Here is a 20,370-nt window from a genome sequence, read left to right as displayed (position 1 = left end):
AGCCTGGGCTTTTCATCCTGCTGCTGCTGAGCTTCATGTTCCCCCAAAAAACACACACACACACACACACACACACGAGAAGGAGAGAGAAGAGAAAAAAAAAAGAAGAAGAAAGTCTTTTCAAAGAGGTTTTCCCCCCTGGTGTGTGTGTGTGTGTGTGTGTGTGTGTGTGTGTGTGTGTCCTCACATTGTGCTTACTTTTATTCAGATCCAACAGCGCAACAAAATCGTCACCAACAAACAAGCAAAAACAAAAACACGCACTCAAAAACAGATTTCTGAAAACTAAAAATTAAGAAATTAGATCAAATTTGCGACAGATAACAGAATGCGCTGCTACACATCCCCATGAGGATCCTCAAATTCAATTACAGGCTTTCAATCCCTGATGCTCTCCTTTCATTTAGCTCTTTTTTGTCATTTTGGCAGAGAAACTCAATTATAATGCCACGCATGCGCGGTCCATTTGATCTTTACGCATATTTCAGGAGAGCTATTTTGCATATTTTGGCCTGATACAATGCATCAGATCTACAGGTTACTTTCAGCCTAAATTCCGCAGGGAATGAACCCTGCTGATTGCGAAGATTTCCATATAGACGAGCAAAGTATTTTTTTAAATGAAGGAAAATCATATCAGCTCAAGATCTCCAAAACCAGGAGCTCAGTTGGAGGTGATCTCTGCAGGTTCTCCACCTCTAATAAACAAGGACAAATAAACAGAGTTTAAGCCTCAACGTACCAAAATGATCCCTGTTAATTAAAGTGTTAAAAACTGGCACAGGTCATTTTATTACCCAACTAAATTTTCAATTGAACCCAGCAAGCGTTGATTAAAGACTAAGAATTAATTAAACGCAAAATATTTGATATTGATATTATAGATAGAGTTCACTTTAAAATCTATAAACATGCTCATTCACCTCTGGAGGTTGTAGGTGTTAATTCCAAAATTGCACAATTGTAAGTGTTTTCATCACTACATGTGTGACCTTAAAAAGAAGAAGAAGAAGAAGAAGAAGAAGAAGAAATGCGCAAATTTTTAAAAATAAATAAAAAATTGGAAAAAATAGCTAACTTGGGTTGTTTTTTATTTTATTTATGACCTCATTAAAACTCATAACTTAGACCACAGATGTAAAAAAAAAAAAAAAGAAAACATTACACTGCTGATTTTGTCAGGTTGATTTGACAAAGAAAAAAAAAAGCTATACATTATAAATAAATGTTTTTTATTTTTTTAAAAATAATTCTAGTGTATGCTAGACTAAGCCTATTTCAACGCTGCTGTTCACGGGCTGCTGAAGGTGTAAATGCAACACTTTGTAAAAAGAATGAAGTTTTTTTTATTTATTTTTTAATTTTTTAAGTAACAAATAAACTGAAAACCATCTTTACTTTAGATGCGTGTTTTGTTTTTGTTTTTGAGAAAGCAGCTTTACTTGAGATGCGGGTTTTGCGGGACTTCTGTTGAAAATATCAGTCGAGGTTATTTTTAAATATTTATTCATTAACACATTTTTTTCCCAGAACACTGAAGGAACGGTCTACATGTGGCCTTTTTTTTACAACCTGCTGAATACATTACTGAGTTTCAGTCTATAATAACTGTAATGATCTAAACGAGCAGATTTAGGTCATTTAGGTCATTTAGGTAAAGTCAGCACTCATATCCATCCCTCCAGGCCTCCATCACCTGTACGAGCTGATATCTAACCTGTCATGGGTCCACACTTCCGCTGTTTACTGTATTATTTACCCTGTAGTTAATGCACAATAAGCCTTAATGGTTGGAAGTGTGAAGGAACCAGAGAACTGTCTAAAAGCAGAGTGAAGACTGTAGTGCTCATTAAATCTGTTAGGTTTAAAAAGTAAAAGAAGCCTGTAAAACTGTCCAAGGACCCACATAAAAGTGTGGGATTATTTTAAGACTGTAATTTATTTCCATTATTTCCAAAACAACACGCAGTTATGAAGTTATTGGACCACAAATCTGTGAAAGTTGCAGGCGAATCATAATCCTGTTGCTGCAGCCTCTTTAAGCAGGCGAGCGCGTGCGCACTTTAACTTGATCTTCATTTCTAATTTCTTCCAGCTAATAATTTAACCCAAAAATGTAACGAAGAAAAAAAAAAAACAGCTTTAAAATTCACAACATTTATTTTCTTGTCATTACAACCAAATGACCTATGAACATGACGGGTGTTTATCTGCTTTTTTTTTCCCTTTTTCTTTTTTTTTTTTTTTTTTACAACATAGCGACATTTTCTTCACAGATAATCTTCAATGTAATAAGAAGAAAAACAACGTGTGCACAGTCAGACAGGAGGAGAGGTAATGCGAGTTACATCAACGCCACATCAATTTTTTTTTGTCTAAAGACAAAAAATAAAAATAATAGAAAATTTTTTTAAAAATAATAATAATAAAAAAAAAACAGCTCTACTTGACACTGATATACCGCTGTTCGGGCAGAAACCCTACTGTCTCTGGCAATGTGCTTTTCAAAAAAAAAAAGAAAAAAAAAAGGAGAAGTACACCTGAGTCGATATTTTGGATCTCTCTACTATTAAACAGTGCTTTCTTTTTTTCACAAAACTCACAAAAAATATATATAAACCATAACAATAGCAATAACAATCTGTAAGCGCGCCGACAGGAGAATCCACTGTTCACAATGAGATCAAATTAACTGAATGGTTTCCTGTTTAAAAACAGCTGGACTGGAGATCAAAGGTCAAAGGTTAACCTCGGACTACCTTTTCTTTTTTAAAATGTTCATTTCTGCCTGCACATGATGTCGTTTCTCAATATAGTACATATTTACAGTTCATAAATATAACGTAATTAATTAAGTTTTTCTTTGTTTGTTTTTGTTTACTCTCAAATTTCCACAAAAAAAAAAGAGAGAATTTTTAGCCTCACAAAAAGTCAGTTCCTACCTTGGCAAAATGTCGGATTTTAAAAACGGACCGCGGCGCATTCAGGCTCGCTTGCCGTTCTGGGAAAAAATGACTAGAAACTCTCAAAAAAAAAAACAAAACAAAAAAACAAATTTAAAAGTTCGTCGTCCTCGTTTTACCGGAGGAAGTCCGTGCACGAGCTGGGTGCGATCGTTTCCGGAGAGAGGTTCAAGTGGTTGGAGGACGGCGGGGTGAGCATGGCTAAGATCTGCGCCTGACCCGCCGGTAACTGCGCGCTGTAGGGCGCCGAGGGCGGCGAGCTGGTCGCGCCGATGATGTTGTCTATGGAGAAAGACGGGCGGCGCGACGTGTTCGTGTCCGTTTTTTGAGGCGCAAGTGCGGGACCGAGCTGCGGGTAGAAGGGCTTCCTTAGATCTGCTCCCAGCAGAGAAGGCGGCACGGTATGCGGCGACGAGGAGAAGATGGAAGAGGGCACGGCGGGAAGGGGACACGGCGCGCCCTGGAAAGGGAACGTCCCAGCTGGGTGGTGGTGGTGGTGGTGGTGATGGTACGCGTGGAAGTTCTGCAGCGCCAGTCCGTAGCCGCCAGCGCCACCGGCACCAGGGCCGTAACAGCCGTAAGGGCCGTATCCAAATCCCGGCAGGAATCCACCCGCGTCGCGGAGAACCACGTCGCTGTTCTGGTGTCTCTTGAAGCGCTTCCGCCTGCGCAGAAAGCTGCCGTTGTCAAACATGTCGGCCGACTCCGGGTCCAGCGTCCAGTAGTTGCCCTTTCCCGGATTACCGGGTTCGCGTGGGATCTTGACGAAGCAGTCGTTGAGCGAAAGGTTGTGCCGGATGGAGTTCTGCCACGCTGGGAACTTTTCGCGGTAGTACGGGAACCTGTTGCTGATGAACTCGCAGATCTCGCTCAGCGTCAGCCGTTTCTTCGGGCTCTGCAAGATGGCCATCGTGATTAACGCGATGTACGAATACGGCGGCTTCACGAGTGCGTTTTTCACCGGTTTGTCCCCGATTAACGGGTCAGCGCCTTCTCCGGATTCGCCCCGAGCCCCGACGCGGTCGTCATCCGGGCACTCGGACCCGCTGGCGGCTCCCTCCCCGGCCTCGTGGGACGACAGAGGGTCGTCGGAGTCGTGGTCCGGGTGGAAAACGCGAGGATGGCGCAGATATTTCCCGTCTCTCACGCCGTCGCCACCGACCACGTCGATGTCCACGTCGTCGGACAGCGCCGGGCTCTCCGACACGTCCGTCCCCAGAGTCATGCTGGGGGGTTCGTGCTGCTCTCCTCTTCCTCCTCCTCTCCGTCCTCTCACTCCTTCCGCGTCCAGGTCTCGTATACGGTCTTCCGTGAGCGCGCACTGCTGAGGTCAGTAATCAGTCCGGACCGGACTGCCGCGTCGTTCTGGCTTCATTTTTTTTTTTAATAAAAAAAAAAAAAAAAAAAAAAGAGGAGAGAGAGAGAATGTGTGTGTTTATGATGACGCACGGAGGCAGCGCGGTGCGCCCCGCACAAGCTCCGGAGTCTATTACCCCCTCCTCAAGCTTCTCAAAAACTATTTATCCCACGGGTCACGTGACCGGCGTGTCAGTAACCAAAGTTTATAGCAGAGAGCAGGGAAGAAGGGAGGAGGTAGAGAGGTGTGTGTGTGTGTGTGTGTGTACTTTGACTTCACCGACTCACCAAAAGTCGCACTAACGCCGAATTCTGCACTAAAAGCGCTGTTTTGCTCTCAAATGTAAAACTTGTGTGTGTTTGTATTTGCCATGAAACCAATCAACAGAATAAAATGTGCACAAACTTTGTGTTGGAAATTTACTTAAAAAAATGTCTTCTCTTCTTTAAACTGTTACTGCATTATTAGACTATCACTATTTTTTTTTAAATTCATTTTATAATTAGAAAAATGTTTATGATTAAAGAAACGTTGTCGGGTTGCCAGTGAGCTGCAGTGCATCTTAATAGAGCCGATATGAAATGTTAATATTGCTTAAAATGCTAATGTACATTGATAAACTGATAGTAATTTAAAAATTTATTAATTTCGCAAAAAAAACTGAGACTCACTCAGGCTATCAGACAATTATTGCATTTTTGTAGCATCTTTAGAAACGTTTTTAGAAACAGCAGCCTATAGAACCTTAAAATAAAACTAAAACCTACATATCAGTATTTCACTCAGTAAATCATACATTCACTAAATACTTAGACATATTTCAGATACAGCAATAAAGCTGAAAATGATGAATTATTTAATTGCACTGTTGTAAACTCACTTATATTGAATATAACCTATTGAATAAAAAAAAATGCATTCAGTCTAGTAGCCTTAAAGGTCAGATTATTAATGATTATTGATGATTATTAATGAATATTTCTGTCCATTTCTGAACCTTAAGACTACAGCAGCTAAATGGAAATGCAAGATGAATCTAATGTTAGTGTTATGGAGCTGAAACGATGAAACATCCACGTTTCCTTAGAGTTATGGAGGTTAATTAATTAATTTCTAGCCTATAAAACTCATATTTAATTTGCATCTTGTTAATAATAAGTTATATAGGACTGTAATAATAATAATAATAATAAAGGCTTTTTTCACTCGTTAAAATCTTACGGTTGAATTTACATTTATTCAGAAAATGAAGGAGAACATTAATCCTGTAAATTCTTTAAACCTTTGTTATTTTGTCGCTAATAATATGAAGACTTTTTGCTCAGCGCTTTTCTACACGCATCACCATTCAAAGCATCATCCGTCCACACACACACACACACACACACACACACACACACTACGCGTGTATTCAACCTGCTCCAGTTTGTCACATGACTAATCAAAAATATGACTAAATCAAGCACAGCTGGTGCAAAAAAAAAAAAAAAAAAAAAAAACAATACAAAATTCTTCATCTTCATTACATCATTCTTCTTTACTGCATCCAAAATTTCCCTGTGCATTCAGTGCAAAGAAAAGAGATACAGCAAGAGAAGTGGACAGAAAGTAAAAGAGGGGTTTGGTGCATTTTAGCAGGACAAAAGTAAAAAAGTGAAGAGATTCATACACATGCAGGAACAAGAGGTTCAAGCTGACACACAGAATCTCGCACCAGGGCCTAAAATTCCCTCTGTCCAGGACCATGATCAAATAATTACTCTCACTACACCACTTTACTAAAGGAGAAGAAGAAGAAGAAGAAGAAGAAGCATTTTTCGGATAAAATATTCAATATAAATGTAACTATCTAAAAAAGGATACTAACTACATGTAGGTCATATTGTAGCTCTATAAACTCAGGGTTGCAGTAACTCATAAATCTTCGTAGGGGTTGAAATGGTGTTGCCAGATTTTGTTACAACCCTCAAAATTTGTTTATTTTTTGTATATCATACTACATGCACTGCTTTGCTGGTTGATCTTTTTGTTATAATAATAATAATAATAATCTTTTTGAATAAAATGCTGTGATTATTTTTGAATTCTGTCCTTTTTATATTTCACATTAATACATTATTCAAATGTCTGTATAGTGAAATTGCTCTACAGCTTTTGGAAACTGCAAATCTGCCAACCCTGAGGACAAACCTGTCATTAAAACACATCAAGTCAGTGTGATGAGCTCCCTCAGAGCCAGGACACATCACCGCTCTCTCATTTTAAAACAGTCCTCCAGATATTACATTATCTAATCAGATTTATCTTAATATTTGTGTGCTTCTGGTTGCTGTTTCTGATTCCAAAAAAAAAAAAAAAAGTATATATTGCAGTTTATTTCCTGACCCATGAAGGTTAAGTGTGTTTACACGGTGATTACAGCGCCACCCAGCGGCCAAAGTGGAATTTCGGGCATGAAAATGAGATTTTTTTTCCCTCAGATTATAAGGAAGAGGAATAATTGAGCTCAAAAGTGATAAATAAGGTGTGTGAAGCAAGAAAGTGTTCACAATCCAAGGCAAAGGCTGTGTGCACACTGACACACTCACAATCAGACCACAAAGGCTTGAATGAAGAGATAGATTTAACATGTTTTCCTTGATCTTTTTTTTTTTTGTAACTTTGTTGTGTAGTTTGTGTTTTTGTGATGTATTTCGATACTATATTTCCTGGAACTGAGGTCAGTAACTAGGAGTTCCTCCTGATCAAGCTCAGCTGGTCTCAATCTTCAGCTCTGGGTCTGTAAAAGGGATGAACTGTTGTTTGTTTGGTAGGTGAGCACTGCAGAAAGCTATGGGCTGAAACATCTGCTCACTGATCTGCTTTTACTCACTGATCTGTTTTAACTCACTGATCTTTGCACTTTTTCACTATGCAAGTCTAAAATAATAAATATATATTCTGACAGATCTTTGTGGTCTGGTTTTCAATCAGTTTTTCTCAGATTATAATCCAGTTATTTGGAGTATCGGTACAATATTGTTTATCAGTTTGCAGGGAAAACTGTATTACAATCAACCAATCAATGCATTCTTCAAAACATCTCAGAAAAAGGGGAATAAACTTTAACTTTCTTTGTTCCTGGGGTGGCATGCTTGTCTTTTGTACCTTGTGATATGTAATTTCACCTGGAAATGTGGACATTTTATTTGAAAAAATGGATTAATTATCTTAAAGGTACACTAAGGTACATAATAACCTAATAAATTTAAACTTTAAGGTTATATTATGTGCACCTTTCTAGGCAAACGCTACTAGAGGCCTACATAAAGGTAAAGGTATAAAGGTGTACGCTTTAAGGGCTTCACCTCCAGCATGAAGGAATGGTACAGTTTAGCATCCGTTTTATTCTGAGAGTGAAAGTCCGAGACATGAGAAAAATGATTGCATTGCTACGATTGTGCATGATCACTCTAGTTTCTCATTCCACATATTTAAAGCAATGATTTAAGGCTGTGAAATTACCAGTTTATCAGATGTACAGTTCATATAGCATGGTAAAAACATACCCTTAAAAGTGTACCAGGATTGATTATGGATATTGGGATTAAATTTTAATTTTTCATAATGTGACTATTTCATGATTCAATATGTACCTAAAATGAATTTTAAACTTATAGTATATTCACATTCCCAGACAAAATGTACAAATAAACTCATTATATATCATTGTAATTACATCATAATTATAATGATAATATGTGGCTTATAATACAGACAGACAGACAGATATAGATAGATAGATAGATAGATAAATAGATAGATAGATAGATAGATAGATGATGGAATCAGCTGTTTGAACAGGAGCAGTGACTGAAATGATCTTAGTCTTGATTGCCATCTAGTGGACACTAAAGAAAGTGCAAGAACAAATGTAAACAACTGAGATTGAAGATTTTCTAAACCCTGTTATTGTTTTAAGAAATAATAAGAATTATATAACTCTATAAGAATTATAGAATGTTACCCAAACCAGCATCTTAATATGTAGCTACTTTTACTCAGTCTACTGTGTTCATACAATATTAAAACATGTTGGTGATGAATTTGGATGAGATTTATTTAAAATTCCACTATTGGAATGTGTTTTATCGATGCCATTAATAAGTATAAATAGATATAGTTTAAAACATGTAATTCTGGCTGAAAGTCAAACAGATGAAAGTGTGTCCCAAATGATCATGTGAAAACAAAATGGCTTTCCGTCAGTCTTGAGAAAAGAGTAACTCATGATATAAGCACTTTTCATTCATATGCAGATACTGAACACCTTGGAGATTTCAGAAATGTGGTATTTGTTTTATTTATGGCAAAAAAAAAAAAACTTGGACAATTTGGAAATTCAAAAAGTGTCCCAATCTATCTGAATTCACCCCACACACCCGTTACTGGAGTGTCCACATGATGTCACACCTTTACTGCCAACATGGCCTTGGTGAGAATCTCTCCATAAAGGTGACAAAGGTGTGTTAAGATACACAGATGTGGTCCTGTAGACCACAGGTTCCCAACCCTGGTCCTGGAGAACTCTCTGTCCTGCATGTGTTAGTGGTTCCTGATCTAACAGACTTGATAGGGATGTTAATGAGCTGATTAGTTGAACCAGGTGTGTTAGAGAAGGACACGGGTTTCTCCAGGACCAAGGTTGGGAACTTGTGCTAGTCTATTTGTGGAGTACACCGTGAAGCCACAAACAATTCGCTTGATTGTTTCTTCGGATTAATCTTACAGTGCCTTCATTTCCCCACTCAGAACTTCAGTTCCTAAACGCAATTTGTTCCTACGCACGGCTTGACTCAAAAAAAATGGAAGAAAAAATTATAACCGTGGTTTTGTGTTATCGTGTCATATATGACCTCTCATTAAATGTGTATAGAGACATTATGGAGAAAAATAAAGTTCAGAAAGAAGTAGCAGAGATTGGTGGTGTCTCTGCAAAATGTTTGTAACTGGTACAACTTAGCTTGTGCTGCTAATGTGCTGATAGATAATACAAAGCCAGGCACAAAAGATGTAAATCAAGTAAGCAATTTTAACACTTATCAGTATGATTTTTGAGTTTTAATTTGCATTTAACTAGTTAGAAGAAGCTATATAAATATATAGGTATATGGTGGTGCCTCTTAGGGAGTGTACTTAACTAGTACAGGTAGCTTGCTCTGCTAATCTGCTAAAGCTCGCACAAAGCCTGGCACATAACATACATCAAACAACAAATTTTCCATTTTATTAAACTATTTGAATAGAAAAATAAACTGTATACTGTAGTAAATCATGTACTGTAGGCTATAAGTTTTGGCTACTACCCTTTCTAAACGGAGGTAAAAGCGCTGGACGGATGGTACACGCCCACTAGCGACAACAGTAGTGCTCGCTTCACACCTTTAAGTGACAAACTATAAGTGACATGAGCGATTTGTCACTCACAAGTGTGAACGCAGGGTAGTTCCAGGTTTTGACACGACATACATTTGTCTGTGAACTAAAGATACAAAAGGTGTAGTCTTGAGAGAACCACCCCAAGGAAAAGTACAAATCAATCAATCAATCAATAAATACTAGTTTCACGTTAATATCAGAGGATATATAAAACTAAACAACCGAAAATGATGGAGACTTAATTCATAAGTCTGTGAGATATATTTTGCTAATTATTTAAACATGCAGTAAAGAACTATGTAGCTGTGCAGTGTTTGGTCCAGATGAAGCACTTTCTTTGCTAAAACGCTGTCATGATGTGTGCATAAACACTAGGCAGCGCATGATGCATCAGAATGAAGGACAGATGTGATGCTCGGGTCTTTGAGTTTAATCTTTGTGCCAGGAAGGAAACTATTTTTCAAGTAAGTGAAATCTCTTTTGTGTTTTGTTAAAAATCTTAAATATGTGTATTTGTAACACTGTTAAGACTGTCACTGTCTCTCACACACACACACACACACACACACACACACACACACACACACACACTGACATCTTCATATCTGATATGCTAGCTAACCAGCTTAGCATTATCAACTATCAATCTCACCAGACAGTAAATCAACACTATTTCATTTTCACCTGATACAAAGCAAACACAAATGTATTCCAGAAGAGGAAAATTACGTTCATACCTCAGATTCTGACTTCTGATGATACATTGTCCAGAGCTGTGATTAAGTCAGGTGATGCTACTGAGCATGCGCAGAGGATCTCACCACTGTAACATGCTGCTGATTGAAGCTTTCACTAGTGTAACAACTGACACCGCTCTCCCCTAATAACTCTGTCCTACAACCTTAACGTGGTCCATTTAAAACTTTCCACCGTCGTCATGACTGTTGTCATGACCTGCGTGTCAAATTGACAACCTTGAGTTTTCGATTTAAAAAAAATCTTACATTAAAAAGTATTTACTGATCTAGAAACTCTGAAGATGGTATGCAGAACAGACTTTTCAGTAGGTTTGAAGGCGACATGAGAGGTTTTTAAAATTTCAAATTCAAGTGGTCACCAACCCTCCTCCTCCTCCTCCTCCTCCTCCTCCTTCTGGAGATCTTCCTTCCTTCACTTCAACCCTGACTGAATACGTCTTATCCACGTGATCAGTCCACGTGATTAGTTGGCTCAGGTGTGTTAGATTTGGACTGGGACTGAATTATGCAGGTAAGTAGCTCTCCAGGAGCAGGTTCAGTGGCCACTGATGCACATGAAGTAAATTAATTTATTTAATTTATTATTGACTCTTTAAGATGTGTGCATTTCTTTAATGAGCAAGAACAACTGGATGGAGTGAAACGGTGTGAATTATTTTTATTCGATTTCAACAAATCTGACAAGGGTTTTTATTTACCTGGTCAAACCTGAACTCTTTCTAACTTTCACTAAACTAAAAGAAATTGCCTTTAGTTATTAGAGCATTTATTGTGAGACTTTTGCCCCTTATTCTATTAGCAGTAAAGTTATCATTTGTCGGTGTAAATAATTAGTTTCATCATATTAATCAGATCATATTAAACATAAGATTAATCTAAAACTAATACATTTATAGCAACAAGCTGAAGAGATCACATATAAGCTGCTTCATAATAAAGTCTAAACTGAAAAAACTCTCTGCTTTCTGTTTTATGTACAAAATCTCAAGATACAAGGTTTCTTAGTATCATAATCCAAAAGTCTCACTGAGGATAGGATACATTTACATCCTTAAACTAATTAATTGTGTAATCTACATTGATTACTATGCTATTTTATGCTAATTTTTATGCATTTTTATGCATATTTTTATGCAATCATGCAATGTTTTGTCATGGTTCAGTGGTTAAGGCTATCAAATAAATAAATAAATGAATGAATGAATGACCAGGTGCCAAAGGCTACATCATGAACAAAATATTCTTAAATAAAATAACCCCAGTAAGGTCATTAGAAAATCCACCAGCTGGTGAAGATGGTCCACCGGTTTGTCCAGCTCAGCCTGTGTGTGCTGTGTGTGCTGTGTGTGCTGTGTGTGCTGGTCAGACTCAGATTGGATTGCTGGGATGGTACCCTCAAGGGTACTCCTTCTGTACCTTCAGTGTGCATCTTTTCCCCAGAAAGGTGCCTGCTTTTAAAGTCTCACTTAAAAAAAACATTTATGTACCTTAATCATTTTAAAGGTACATTATATCCACATTTCCAGGTTACAGATAAACATTAAAGGTATAAAAGAGGTACTCTTGAGGGTACCAGTGCCAAGGAAAAGTACACTTCAGTATTATATAGACTAGTTTATAATGTTAAATGTGTTTTATACCGAATGGATAAAATGTAATAATGCAATATAGTTAAAGAACAGAAAGACTAACAAATCATTTTATATTTAAATAATCTTTATGACTTAAATTAATTGAATTTAATTTTGACTTTGCAAGTGAACTCTTCTTCCTCCTCCTCCTATACTACTACTACTACTACTACTACTACTACTACTACTAATAATAATAATAATGATGATGATGATGATGATGATGATGATAAGCGACAGGAGAATCTGGAAAACATCCTCCATGAACACAGCAGAAGAAAAAAACAGAAGGCTTTACAAAAACCGTTTATTACTTACTATTTACATCTTATGCTTCAAAATAAAGTAGACAAACATACACACTTTAATCAGTGGTGTGTGTTACAGTCCAAATGCAGCACAAATCAGACATAGGTTGCAGGGGTTTATTAGCTTAGCAGGCTAGACACCAAAATTAGCTATTGTTAAAAAAAAAAGTGTAGATTTTTTTTTTTTAATTAAAGCCAATAAAACATTAAGTAGCATACAACCTGTGTATAAATACTAAAGAAATATTAGAGTCTGACTAGCAAGACTTGCTCATGCTAGCTTTTGAGAGGATTTGGCTACTACACCAAAAATTAATATTTGAATGTTTTTTGAAACAGTGAAGTTGACTGACTGATTTGAGGTCAGAAAATTTAGAGGATTAAAGTATAAATCTGAGGGCAAGTTTGGTCAGTCAGTAGAGCTATGACAGAAATTAGCATACACTGCTAATAACATGTATAAGCACACAAAGGGAAAGCAACCACACTCTTAGATAATAAGGGTACTAAACCGTACCTCTCCTTATTGCTGGGATGGTACCCTCAAGGGTACTCCTTCTGTACCTTTAGTGTGCATCTTTTCCCCAGAAAGGTGCCTGCTTTTAAAGCTTCACTTAAAAAAATCATTTATGTACCTTAATCATTTTAAAGGTACATTATATCCACTTTTCCAGGTTACAGATAAACATTAAAGGTATAAAAGAGGTACTCTTGAGGGTACCAGTACCAAGGAAAAGTACACTTCAGTATTATTTAGACTAGTTTATAATGTTAAATGTGTTATTTAATTTGATCAATATTCACTCATCCTAAGATCCCCAATGTTTTATTTTTCAGCATCCAGTTTTAGAAAAATGGGCCTAAAAATAGACATATTTTTTTAATACATATTTAGACTGCAATATGTCAAGATGAAATATATACAGATTGTATGTTTGCACATCAGAGGTCATGACATTATGTGGTTTGATGGTCATATAAAATCCTGGTTTTTGTTTATAACTTTTACAGACATTAATATAATATATTAATTCTGTCTCGTGACGTGTGGAGGATCTGTGCATCACATGTAGCGCTCGAGCCCGGATGCGAAGTTTGCTTGGCGCACATATGAATTGTTGTACGAGTTCAGATTCGTTCCCGTGAGTCCCAGAAGCTGTTCAGTGTGCTCTGCGCACGAGCCGGGCCGCGACATCCTGCTTCCGGTGCAGTAGGCACCGGGAGAGAAACCGGGCGGCGTCGCAGAGGTCAGGTGCGGAGGAGAGGCTGAGGATGAGAAAGCAGGCGCCATGGAGCCGCTGTTGCGGCTCAGCAAATTCGTGTGGTTAAGAGACTGAGTCTGGAAGCCGGTTGGGTCAGTGGCGGGTAACACCGAGCAGCTCGCGCTCATCGAGGTCAGATCTCCGGAACCGAGCCCGATGTGAAGTTCGGCTCCGGGGCCGCTGGGCGCGATGGACTGCTGGCTGATGATATTGTCGATGCTGAACATCCGGCCTTGTCCTTGAAGGTGCGCGTGAGCGACCCCCGCCGACGGCTGATAGGGATGCAGCACGGCCCCGTGAGGAGAGCCGGGTAACGGAGAGCCGCTGTAGCCCGAGGTCACGGCCGGGTACAAGGCGTTGGGATACGGCTGCCGCGCCGCGGGGCTCGGGGTGAACGCGAACGCGCCCGCGCTCTGAGCGTACGCCGGATACGTGCTGACGTCCGAGCGCTTAAAGCGCTTCCTCCGGCGCAGAAAGCTGCCGTTGTCGAACATGTCCTCAGCGGCGGGGTCGAGCGTCCAGTAGTTGCCCTTGCCGGGCCTCCCGGGCTCCCGTGGGATCTTCACGAAGCAGTCGTTGAGCGTCAGGTTGTGCCGGATGGAGTTCTGCCACTTGCGCGAGTTCTCGCGGTAGAACGGAAAGCGCTCCGTGATGAAGCGGTAAATGCCGCCCAGCGTGAGCTTCCTCTCCGGTGAGTTGGCGATGGCCATGGCTATGAGTGCGATGTAGCTGTACGGAGGTTTCCCGCGCTGCACGGGCCTCTTCCTCCTCCGGCCGCCGGCAGGTTGACCCACAGAAACCACTTCCTCCAGCTCCGCCCGGGGGCTGCCTTCTCGCGGCTCCGGTTTCACAGGAACAGCGTCTTTAGCTCCTGATTGATGATGATGATGATGAAGATGATGATGATGATGATGGATCAGTGACGGTGAGTCCAAGCTGACCTGCGGAGACACAGCTGCCGCCGCCGCCGGGCTCGTGGGCTGCGACTCGGCCGGTGACATGCTGCACGAGAAGTAGGAGAAACTGGCCAGATTCATAAAAGAGGAGTTTTATGATGCAGATTTAAGACGGAGATGCTCTTTACTGCCTCTGCGCTCTCTGTGCGCGTGGGTCGGGCTTTTGTTTCGCCAGGTGTGGGACTTTATAAGGTGGGAGGAGTGACGTCACGACCTGTCCAGCGCACGAGCTACTCCTCTCTGCAGTGGCATGGGGATGTGTTGGTATTTATCCTGATTATTTTAGGGGTTTATTAATCTATTAATATATTTATTATATTTGGTCTTGTTTGTCACCCTGTGCAGGTTTGACATCCAGACCAAACTCCCCCAAATAACTTTAATATAAACTAATAAGCTATTTATTTAATAACCTAAAGCCAATATAATGACAGCTAATAACTATTAATAACTAATTTACAGCTCTTAAGCATTCTTCAGTTTGTTCCTCTGGGAAAGCAGAACCACTCTAGGAAGCTGAGAACTCTTAACTATGCAAAGAACCCTTGAAAACCCCTTTTTTTAAATTAATAACTTTAAGTAATTAATAACTAAAACAGTGATTAATTATACTACTAAGAACTACTAATATTATATTATCCACTTACTGTAAATACGTACAATAAACAGCTTTTTTTCCCCTTTCTAAATGTAAATCTTCCACCAAATAATAATGTGTAAATTTGGTCCAAAAAATTAATGATAGCCAAATATCTGTACTTAAAAAAACTCATATGAGCTAGCTTATTATTTTTAACCAGAAAAACCAGGAACAGAAATTGCATCTCAGAGCTACACTAGAAAATCTACAGAGATTTTAGTGAACTTTCTGCACTGGTCATTAATAGGCAGCGAGCATGCAGAATATACATCTTACCTGAGATCTTGACTTTAGATAAGGCCTTGGGTCTGAATGGCTCGGGGCCGTGAAGCCCAGACTTCCACTGAACAGGGCCGGTCAAAATTATAGGATTAAAAGGAGATGATTGGAGAAGGAAACAGTTTAAGAAGAAGATTGTGGTCTTGGCCATTCTGCAGTGCAAACACAGTGCCATACCTACAGAGAACGCCTGTCCACACAGTGAAAAGAAATATGGCTTATTTAAAAAAAAACAAACAAAAAAAAACAATGAAATAATACTGCAAACATGTTTTCTGACATTAGACAGAGAGTGAAGTTAAAGGCTCTTTTCAAACCTAAAGAATGGACACAGATATTAGATATTAGATAAAATCTGTGTAAAATAGCTAGGAAACATTGCAATGTCTATCTTTCATCACTTTCTCTACCACTCTCTCCCTCACACACTCCGTATCTTGTAGTTTGTTCTGGCTGCAGCTGTGGATCCCGGCTAGAAACAACACTGAGAGAGGTTATAACCGACCGCCGAACCCGACTTTCAATCCACCAATTGAAAAATAATAACAACCTTCTAAAAACAGCAATTGAGCTGTCAAAGCTTCACAGCCAGAAAAGTAAATACGACCAATTCTTCTTTTAGATTGATACTCGAATGGGAGGTGTGTTTATAATCTAGTGTCATTGCACCATTTATTCTTTATCATTTAAAGGGGTATTTTAGCAGAAATAATTTACAATTTACATTTTTTTTCTCCTTACTCACATGTAGTCTCATTTCAAGTCAAATCAAATTTATTTATATAGCACATTTAAAACAAGACAAGTGCTGACCAAAGTGCAGCACATCAGGCATAACAGGAAAAACATACATTGAAATGGTAACATAAAATAGAGTTAAGAATGAAAATAAATATATAAGCAAATAATTACTATAAGAAAACAAACCAGATATGACTAAGACCAGAAAATAAGCAGCTAAACAGTGGCAAAAAAAACCAGGGCAAATTATAGATAAGCCTGAGAGAAAAGGTAAGCGTATACTCCAGCGTATAGGACATTGCAATAATCAAGCCTTGATGAAATAAAAGCATGGATAACAGTCTCAAGATCTTTGAACTTGAGAAACGTTTTTGGCTTGTAGGGGGCCTAGACTACAGCTACAGCTATCCAACAGATGTGAAGAGGATTACTTCAGTCTTTTTCACATTTAACTGCAGGAAGTTTTCATCCATCCAGCCTTTAATGTCCCTCAGACAGTCTAAAAGAGGAGTCAAGGAATTTATACCAGATTTTAACGGGAGGTAAAGCTGGGTATCGTCCACGTAACAGTGGTAGGAAACCTTGTGATGCTCAAAAATGGAGCGAAGACGGAGCAAGTATAAAGAAAATAAAATCAGACTCAGAATGGAGCCTCATATCATCCACAGGTGATGGGAACTGTGGTCAATGAGAGCTCTCCAGTTTCCACTGAGAAACTCCTGGTTGTTAGATATGACAGAAACCAGTCTAGTGCAGTCTGATCTATTTAGGAGGGTATGTTGGTCAGTGGTGTCAAAAGCACGCTTAAGTCCAACAGTACAAGGATGGCACGGTTTCCAGAATCTACAGCTAATAAAAGATCATTCACTACTTTTATTAGGGCCCTGTACTGTGTTTAGCTCTAAACCCCTTTGAAAGGGGTCCAAGATATTGTAACAAACTAAGTAAGGGGAAAAGCTGAGATAATACAACCTTCTCCAGTGCTTTTGATAGAAATGGAAATTCTGAGATAGGTCTGTAATTTCTGAGATCAGTAGGATCAAGATTTGGTTTTTTAAGCACTGGGACAGTACTATTTTCTAAGCAGCTATTGATGATAGAAAGGACACTAAGGGAAACAAAGATCTCTAGTACATCTTTGAAGAGCTTAGTAGGAATAGCATCAAGAGAGAATATTTATACAGCATCTCTCTAAGATGCACAGAATCTTAACATGACATGACAGAGTGGTACAGTGGAGTTTGTGGAGAAGTGTGGCTTTGAGGATTTGAAGGATGTTCTAAGAAAATTGTGTGAATTAGATTCTTTTTGCCAAGTCATTCCGTTAATAAGTAAGGAAAAAAACGACAGGGTGTACGGTTATAGAGAAATAATCAACGATGGGGTGGTGTGATGAAGCCAAAGCAAAGGGGGAATTACTATTACCACCCCAAAGTTGATTAATTTCCCATAACAGCATGTACTGAAGTGTTTTATTCCTCTTATACCAGAGTGATCTGCAAACAGTTACATTTTTTACTCATTAAAGAACGAGAAGTCATACTTTTTATCTGTTTAAAGTTACATTTAATGTTGTGGAAGATCAATTACAAGTTAGTTCCTGTTCTCATTTACATTACAGCAGCTACTTTTTGTCTCTGTCTTGAAATTAATAAGACAAAAATGCAGCTTTTCACATATCTGAGAAACCAGAAAGATATCTATTTTACGCAGACCAAATGTTTTATGATAAATGAATAATTTATAATAAACTAAGTGACATGACTACTACAAGTTGGTAAAAAAAAAAAAAAGAGACAGTTTGAGGTGGGCGGAAATGGGCAGAGGTGGGCGGAGGTGGGCTGTGGGCGCACAGACAGCAGTGTACATGTTCAAAGCAAAGGTTAAACCAACAAGACTCAGCATCCAGCCTTTCTCTCTCACCGCTGTGAAAGAAACGGCACGATGAATCAAACCAGAGTCATAACCCATAACCTGCCTGCCACTTCCCAACATGTCTACTTCCACACAAAGCCCCCGGAGCCCCCCCAGCCCAGAAGCATTAAGTCCAGTGAGCCACTCACAGCTAACAGCTAACACTTTCAGACAGGCGTGGGATCAGGGAGGCTCGCTATCTGAGCAGGATCTGCCCCATGAGCTGCCAGGTCAGGCGGGACAAACACAAGCCACAGCCAGGAAACTGCACCTACCCCCTACACCCCTAACCCCCCCCCCAAAAAAAAAGCCCCCAGGGCTTGAGGACTGGTGGTAATCTGTGTAATACGTTACTTACAGCTATACTCTCAACTTCATCTGTACGAAATCTACAGCACTCTCAGAATTCTGTCAGAACATTGACACATTTTATTGTGAGTTTGAGAGTTTGTACTTACACACCACACTTCAGAAATTTGGTATTTATATTTGAACTTAATGACCTTAGACTGTTTTGGTCATTCGTATGTTACAATGGCAACACACACACACACACACACACAAACACACACAAACACACACACACACAAACACACACCCCTAACTAAAATATTGTTGGATAAAGGAAAGGGAAGAAATATGGAAAGAAACAAAAACTGGAGGGAAGGAAGGAATGAAGGAAAGAAAAAAACAAACAAAAAGAAAGAAAGAAAAGAGCCAATAAAAGGGAATACTTAAGAAAAGAAATAAATAGAAAATAGATATTCAGGACAAGCAAGAAAGGCAAGATGTTTTCTTTCAGAGAATGCAGAAAAAGAAAGACAGAAAGAAAGATGAGAGTGGTGCGGTGGGAAGAAAAGAATGAAAGAAAGAACCAAAAAAAACAAATATATACTCAAACAGTAAAGAAACAAATGGTAAAGAAAGAAATATAAAAAGAGTGTATCCTCAGTAAAAGTAAGATAGACTAGATGTTTGCTTTTGGAGAATGCATAGAGAGAGAGAGAAAGAAAGAAAGAAAGAAAGAAAGAAAGAAGAGTGTATTTTCAGGACAAGTAAGAAAGACTTGTTTTCACTCAGAGAATGCAGAAAAATAAACAAATAAATAAAACAGAAAGAAAGAAAGAAAGAAAGAAAGAAAGAAAAAGAGTAACAGCGAGGGTTCCAAAGAGAGGACAAGAGAAAGAGAGACAGAAAGCAAGTTGCTGAACACACACTTAGTGTCCACTCATTCGCACACTGGCTCCAGGCGTGTTTTGGAGGACCATGAGAAAAAGAGAGAGAGAATGAAAGCATGCAAGTGAGGGAGAGAGAGAGAGACCGAGGGAGAGAGAGAGTTCCCTCTTTTCTTGCCCAAGCTCATCAAGTACGGGCCAGGGCTCCTGAAAACCGGGGGATTAGTGGCTAGTGGGACTCTCTCAGACCGGCTCACTGCAGCCCTGCACGCTACACTGCTTCAGTAAAGCAACTCAATGTGGTTCTCACACACACACACACACACACACACACACACACACACACACATACACACACACACACACACACACACATGTAACTCTTATACAACCACACATACACAAGAATTTTGCAGAGTACTCTGATAAGAACCTACACACACACACACATTTAGATCTTACACACTGCAGAGCTTGCATTTTATCCTGAACTACACATTTCTCAGTTGTCAGTTTTACATCCTCATGCTTCACACACACATGCACAGACGCGCACACACACACACACACACACACACACAATCTCTAGCGTTCACACAATTTGTCTGTTGAAAGTCATTTGTAAGTACGATGTTGTCTTTAAGCTCATAATGATTGGCAAATCAGAGACTCGAGGCCTGCTTTTACATTCACACTTCCTCCATCCTGAACACCACCACACTATCCGCACCACCCTAAAACAGCCTCCTGAACGCCACCGCGCCATCCACGCCATCCTAAACACCACCACACCCACTGCACCATCCCGAACACCACCACACCCACTGCACCATCCTAAACACCACCACACCCACTGCGCCATCCTGAACACCACCACACCCACTGCACCATCCCGAACACCACCACACCCACTGCACCATCCTGAACACTAAACATCACCCACACTATCAGCACCATCCTAAACACCA

At 39.4% G+C, this 20,370-nt stretch overlaps 2 protein-coding genes across 3 annotated transcripts; both read right to left on the bottom strand.

The window, feature by feature from the left end:
* Nucleotides 1-2,141: 2,141 nt before the first annotated feature.
* On the bottom strand, nucleotides 2,142-10,874 carry foxd2 (forkhead box D2). 2 transcript variants are annotated; one of them, XM_026927866.3, is made up of 2 exons: nucleotides 10,476-10,874; nucleotides 2,142-4,332 (listed from the first exon to the last, which is right to left on the bottom strand). In XM_026927866.3, the coding sequence occupies exon 2, from the start codon at nucleotides 4,186-4,188 to the stop codon at nucleotides 3,079-3,081; it is 1,110 nt and encodes a 369-aa protein (XP_026783667.1). In that variant the 5' UTR covers nucleotides 4,189-4,332; nucleotides 10,476-10,874; the 3' UTR covers nucleotides 2,142-3,078. The 2 variants fall into 2 exon arrangements, with proteins under 2 accessions (XP_026783667.1, XP_034162157.1); XM_034306266.2 differs by having other exon boundaries at nucleotides 2,142-4,328.
* A 2,428-nt stretch (nucleotides 10,875-13,302) lies between these two features.
* foxe3 (forkhead box E3) lies at nucleotides 13,303-14,877 on the bottom strand. The gene has a single exon (XM_026928409.3). The coding sequence runs from the start codon at nucleotides 14,732-14,734 to the stop codon at nucleotides 13,499-13,501; it is 1,236 nt and encodes a 411-aa protein (XP_026784210.3). The 5' UTR covers nucleotides 14,735-14,877; the 3' UTR covers nucleotides 13,303-13,498.
* Nucleotides 14,878-20,370: the final 5,493 nt, after the last annotated feature.

Source organism: Pangasianodon hypophthalmus, chromosome 8, assembly GCF_027358585.1.
Source record: "Pangasianodon hypophthalmus isolate fPanHyp1 chromosome 8, fPanHyp1.pri, whole genome shotgun sequence".
NCBI lineage: Eukaryota > Metazoa > Chordata > Actinopteri > Siluriformes > Pangasiidae > Pangasianodon > Pangasianodon hypophthalmus.
The sequence above is the reverse complement of the archived record's forward strand: the minus strand, read 5'-3'. Positions and strand labels throughout refer to the sequence as shown.

Coding starts and splice junctions, on each gene's coding strand:
- foxd2 (XM_026927866.3), bottom strand. CDS start 4,188: ATGACTCTGGGGACGGACGTGTCGGAGAGCCCGGCGCTGTCCGACGAC.
- foxe3 (XM_026928409.3), bottom strand. CDS start 14,734: ATGAATCTGGCCAGTTTCTCCTACTTCTCGTGCAGCATGTCACCGGCC.